Source organism: Oryx dammah, unplaced genomic scaffold (assembly GCF_014754425.2).
Source record: "Oryx dammah isolate SB20612 unplaced genomic scaffold, SCBI_Odam_1.1 HiC_scaffold_4, whole genome shotgun sequence".
Taxonomy (NCBI): Eukaryota; Metazoa; Chordata; class Mammalia; order Artiodactyla; family Bovidae; genus Oryx; species Oryx dammah.
In genome coordinates, this window is record NW_024070188.1 from 52,095,140 (window position 1) to 52,101,300 (window position 6,161).

The 6,161-nt window shown below is 41.8% G+C and overlaps 1 protein-coding gene across 1 annotated transcript in view; it reads left to right on the plus strand.

Moving 5' to 3' along the window:
* Nucleotides 1–5,933, plus strand: part of TBX18 (T-box transcription factor 18) — a 28,329-nt gene extending 22,396 nt beyond the window's left edge. The window contains exons 7-8 of the mRNA XM_040238859.1: nucleotides 2,640–2,734; nucleotides 4,321–5,933. Coding sequence (XP_040094793.1) covers nucleotides 2,640–2,734; nucleotides 4,321–5,045 — 820 coding nt within the window. The 3' untranslated portion in view covers nucleotides 5,046–5,933. The remainder of the gene's footprint in view (nucleotides 1–2,639; nucleotides 2,735–4,320) is intronic.
* Nucleotides 5,934–6,161: the final 228 nt, after the last annotated feature.

The following is a 6,161-nucleotide window of genomic DNA, read 5'->3' on the forward strand; positions in this document are numbered from 1 at the left end:
TTTGATAGCATAAATTAGGGCAGTGATAAAATGTGGAAATTGTTCAAAGGCATCTTGTATAAATTATCGCCTTGGCTACACTCCTGCAGGAGGTGCCTTTTATCTTTTCTTTAACTAGACGGGAAAAGTCTCCATTACTGGGGAAAATGAAGACTTTTTTTTTTTAAGTCCAGATTCAGCTAATAAATATTTTATAACTGTTTCCTGCAAAATATCTGAAATCCTTTCTGGAACTTGTAGTGTGAAACAGCAGCCTCAAGAAAAATATCAGTAGGTCCAAATCAGACCACTTGTAGATCTGTAACCTTCAGAGCATCTCATTAAGGCTTAGGGTTACCCATTTGTGAGGATTACTAACTTCTCCCTAAGAATTTGGAGTATGGGTTTGTATTTGAAACATAGTCAAGTTTATACCGCTAAAGCAAATAATGCACTGATGCTCATCTCCACGGTTAATAAATTTCTAAGTCCTGTAAATATTCATTAATTGCCTCTTAGTAAATTCCCCCTGAGGCCCCTTCAGGACTACTTAGGTATCCTGAATATTTAAAACTGTAATTACAAAAATTCATCTGTGTTTAACAAAACAGTTCAGGACAAAACTGTGTCCTAAATTCTTTAACTTAAAAAAGCTTGTTTCTAGAAAGTCATAAAAAAAAATTGAGTATTAGTACAAGCTAAAATAAAGTAATGGAATAAACAGCACCCAGCATTCATGAGGGTCTTCCCTTGGTGGCGCTGGTGGTAAAGAACCTGCCTGACAATGTGAGAGATGTAAGAGATGTGGGTTCAATCCCTGGGTCGGGAAGATCCCCTGGAGGACGGCGTGGTAACCCATGGCACTATTCTTGCCTGGGGAATTCTATGGACAGAGGAACCTGGTGGGCTGCGGTCCATAGAGTCAAAAAAAGTTGGACACAACTGAAGTGACTTAGCATGCATGCATGCACAGCATTCATCAGTCTAGTATCGCATGCAACCTGCAGATTATGTGGGGCTTTGCGACTGATATGGCTGCCAAACTTCTCCCTTCAATGCTTTACATAAAATATTGTTGAACAGAGTGTTCTTAGACCTGGTTTGTAGTCAGCCACAGATACAATGTCTGGTTTGTAAATTGCTTAGTGGTAAACTTTAGGGCTAGGAGAGGACTCAGAACTTTGTATTCCAGTCCTCACTTTGTGGGAAATGGCAGTCTACAGAGCTCCAAATATTTACTCAATGTTAGAGGGTTGTAGTCACAGTCCAGTTCTCCTGACCCCAATTCAGTGTCTTGAGCACTAACTAGTCCTCTCTCTGGGGCACAGTGATTCCATCCAAAGCCAGGCTCTGTTCTTCATGCTCAGTGCAGCCCAGGGCAAGTAAGGGAAGATGGTTTTATCTGTATGCACAGGTCACTTACTCTGGGTCTCCCGGGAGTTTTCACCATGTTGTATAGGAGGTGTGACTCTGAAGGGAGTGTTTCTCTAGTCCTAGTTCATAGGTTATGACTTGGAGATGCAGGGACTCTACAGCAGCCATCACATGAAGCCTAAGCTGTTAATCATACTCCCTGTCTTTAAATTTGCATTAAACACAGATTATCTGTATTCACTAAAACTGTATCTGATAATCTCAAGAGGTGGCCTTATATAGTGTGACACTCAGGAATCAGGCATTTTCTTCAGCAAAGCTGTGAGTTTCATGGAAAGCATAATGTTACCTGAATTAACAGATTGATTAGGGCTGAGATGGTTGAGGGAAAAGTAGAAAGGCCTTGAGAAGGTGCTAGTTGAGTGAAGGGACTCATTTATAAGACCTGGAGGACTTCATTATCTGATATACAATAGGGAAGACTCTGAATCACTTACGGTAGGAGATGCATACATTTTTGTATGTATTTAGAGTAGTCAGCCATGTTTTAAAATTTATAGATATCGTGTGGATAGTCCATTATGAAGTTATCCTATCTCTTTGTGTCCATTCATTAAGCGTATGTAGAGGCTTTACCATAATGTCTGATGCTAATACTAGGCCTATGTACCTTAGTGCCCTATGAGATCACCTTGCTGTGGTCCTACTGGAGGCTGGGTTGAGAAGTCAGGGCTGCTGCCCTGAGCCCACCCTAGCTGTCCTGGGTGTGGTGATCGTGCCTCGGAGAGAGAAGTCAATTTTCCTTGGATGACTGCTCTTCTCGGCTGGTGGTCAAGGCACTGAATGATGGGTAGAAATGCCTCTTTGCAGGAGCACACTTTTGTGACAGAGCCTTTCTCATCAGAGGGGTAGTAATGAATCAGGGAGAGAGGGTGCTTCCAGATCACACAGAGCCTTGGACTCAGGGCGGCCAGGATGGATGGTCTTCACATCATCTTCCTAGCACAGGGGGCAGCTTTTGTATCCCCTGAGATCAGCTCATTTTTCGGAGAATATTAACAGGACTTGCTGGGTGGTTTATCCTCTTGTGCTCTTGGTGACAGAATAGTAGCTCATCTCCAAACCATTTTTTTGGATGTGTGTTTGTGCTAAGCTTTTAACCTGCCAATGAGGGAGGCACTGTCAACACCAGTGGTGTTTCCTGAGCAGCTTATCAGTGGTGAAAACTCCACCTGCTCTTAACTTGGCTTCTTGTGTTCGTTCCCTGTCCTGACCCTTCCATTTAGAATGGGTTTGGAAGCTCTTGTGGAGTCATATGCATTCTGGAGACCTTCACTACGGACCCTCACCTTTGAAGATATCCCTGGAATTCCCAAGCAAGGTAAATCATGAAGTCTCCTGGATCATAGATATGGTCAGTTCCTACCTAGATGCTCAGGCACTGAAAAATGCCCAAGTCATTACTATTGTCTAATGGCTACCTCATTACCAACATCCTTCTATTACAAGATCCCTCCCTTTTGTGTCTGGAATAGATATGGGCCAGGAAAATGGCTAGTGTGGTCATAAGTTAAGTTTTGGATGTTTTAGGCTGTTTATGTATTTCATGACCTTTATTTCACCTTTAATTTTTTTTTTTCTTAAAATTAGAGGTAGACTAGTTGGCCCTGGTACCAGGTGTACTTCACAAGAAATTACAGATGCTGGTCCCAGATCATCCTTTTTTGCCCCCTTCTTTCTTCACTTCCTTCAACTCAATTGGCTCTAGGCACATTTCTCCTGCTGATTTATGATGAGAAGTTCAGGTACACTGAGGCAGCCTTCCCTGAGATCACTGTTGAGCATTTCCAACAAGCCCAGGGCTGGTGTTTCCTCAAAGAGGCTGCATGGAACAGGATGATGCTTCCTTCTCAATGGCATAGCTAGGACTCACAGCCCAATTCTGCACTCAGTCCTGCACTTAATGCCTGACCCTGCCTGGCATCCCCATGAGAACTTAGCATGCTAGGTTTTAAGATAATTATCATTGGGTGGATTGGGCTTTTAGATTATTTTGAGAAGCTATATAAAACACTGTCGCTAGAGCAATGAAGGTTTTACAACCTGTCCAGCCCGTTGGAATTCTCTTCTCTCCCTAAGTTCCATCAAGTTGCAGACATCAATCTGCCAGCAAATCTGGGGGGTGGGGCATGATCAGCCGCCACCACTGTTATTGATTGGAGGCAGGGTTAAACACCCTCTCTATTTCACAGGACTGTTTATCTGTTGGATCTCTTGGGTTAGCATATGATTCACCAAACCACTTTCTGTTTGGAAATGAGATTTTTGAAGTACGAGACTGTTGCCTTATTGTAATAGCCCTGCATGCGTGGTAGTCATTGACCCACAGAAGCTTTCAGTGAGAGGTTGCCAGTTCGTTTGAGACAGGATGGGTCTGGCCAGTTTGTGTCTTTTCTTTGAATCCCTTCTTTTTTCTTACAAGAAAATATATTGATCCAGAGCAAACTCTGCTGAAAAAAAGAGTAAAAAGTGGGTAGAAGTGAGGTGATGGTTATACTTCTGGAAAAAATTACAGAGTAACATGAAATTTATACTTCCTTAAGTTGCTGGGAAAGTCAATCTTTGTAATGTTTATTACAAAATAATGAGAAAACTAATAATTCAGGGAGAAAATGTGAAAATTTGATGTGGTAGAGTCCTAATACCTTTTTCAAAAAAAAAAAACAAAAACAGCAAAAAGCAAACAAACAAAAAAGACCATCCCTTGGGGAGATAATTTTTCTTGAAAATGTTGAGAGTATCTGTGTTTAAAGTCATTCAGTCTAAATTCAATTACATTACAATTCCTGAGAGCAGAGACCATCTCCTTTTTGTCTTTGTACCTGCCCCATGTAACAAGTCACATCTAGCTCATGTGTACAAAATTGAAAGGAAAAGAGGCTCTTTACATTTCAACTTCTTTTGTAGGAAATACAGGTTCCTCTACCTTACTCCAAGGTTCTGGGAATGGTGTTGCGGCCACCCACCCTCATCTTTTGTCTGGCTCCCCTTGCTCATCTCCTGCCTTCCACCTGGGACCCAACACCAGCCAGCTGTGTGGTCTGGCCCCAGCTGACTATTCCGCCTGCGCCCGCTCTGGCCTCACCCTCAACCGATACAGCACATCCTTGGCTGAGACCTACAACAGGCTCACCAACCAGACAGGGGAGACCTTCGCCCCTCCCAGGACTCCCTCCTACGTGGGCGTCAGTAGCAGTGCCTCGGTGAACATGTCCATGGGCGGCACGGATGGGGACACCTTCAGCTGCCCACAGACCAGCTTGTCCATGCAGATTTCAGGGATGTCTCCCCAGCTCCAGTACATCATGCCTTCACCCCCCAGCAATGCCTTTGCTGCTAACCAGACCCACCAGGGTTCCTACAACACGTTCAGATTACACAGCCCCTGTGCCTTGTATGGGTATAACTTCTCTACATCCCCTAAACTGGCTGCTAGTCCTGAGAAAATTGTTTCTTCCCAAGGAAGTTTCTTGGGGTCCTCACCGAGTGGAACCATGACGGATCGGCAGATGTTGCCCCCCGTGGAAGGCGTGCACCTGCTTAGCAGTGGGGGTCAGCAGAGTTTCTTTGACTCTAGGACCCTAGGAAGCTTAACTCTCTCATCATCTCAAGTATCTGCACATATGGTCTGATGAAGCCTTTAAGTTAAACTACATTCGAATCCAGCTAATGTATTTTCTTTCTTTGTTTTCTTTTATTATTTTTTTTTTCTCTTTGGAAAGCAATATGGAAAGAAACTTATCAAGTAGCTTGTAAAATGTATGTATAATAGAAAATGAAGGCTCACTGAGGTTTTTGACTTCCTCATGGTGAGACTGTGATTAGCTATGGTATATATGTATACTGTATGTGGCATGTGGAGTTTGCAGCCTACAAAACCACATCCTCCCTCTATTTTTCTCCCCAGTTGCACAGAGTATTGGCATCATGTAGTATGTTTAACCAAAGTTCTTATACTTAAAAAAAAAAAGCAAACAGCAAATTTAAAACTTGGCAATGATACTAACCAGACTAAGATGTATAACTTAATTTATCAGGAAAATGCTCTACACAGTTTCCTACTTGAGTGTTGATAACCAGCAGTAACCAGCACACAGAGTCTTGCAATTTGTTATTCTTGGGCACAGTGTGAGAACCTAAGATGCAAAAGCCAGTTGAAGTCTTAGTAATAGTTCTGAGGTATTTGTAATCATGAAGGATTAGCTTTTGTGTTCCTGCTTGCTCTTATTTATCACATCTATTAGGTGACTTTGGTCCTGTAAAAATTCTTAATCCATAATAATTATTTCCCGAAAGAAGATAGAGAGGCTTGTAATTTTTTCACTTTCCATTGGACATATAAGAGGTATTTATTCATATGCAGAGAATAAATTTCCAGTGTTTTGGACTTTATTGGTTCATTTTATTTAGTATCAAGTAGACCAATAAATATTTTAAATTCCAGTTTTTACCAGGAAAGGAATATATGATATGACTGGAATGGCAAAAAGAAAATAAATCCACCTCAAATATTTTGATTCCAATGAAAAATGTCTAACTTTTTAAATCAAGAGGAATAATATTTTCTGCTTTCACTTAGGTTTTTATAGTGTCGTTTTTTTCATTCAGGTTTCTTTTTCCATCTTGCTTTGAGATTCCTGACCCGTGATCTAGAAGTAAAGAGAAAAGGCACTTACACTACTTATTTATGTCTCGAAAATTCCTGCAAATTGAAACCTCTCCCCTCCCTGAACCTTGTCCCTTTGTCT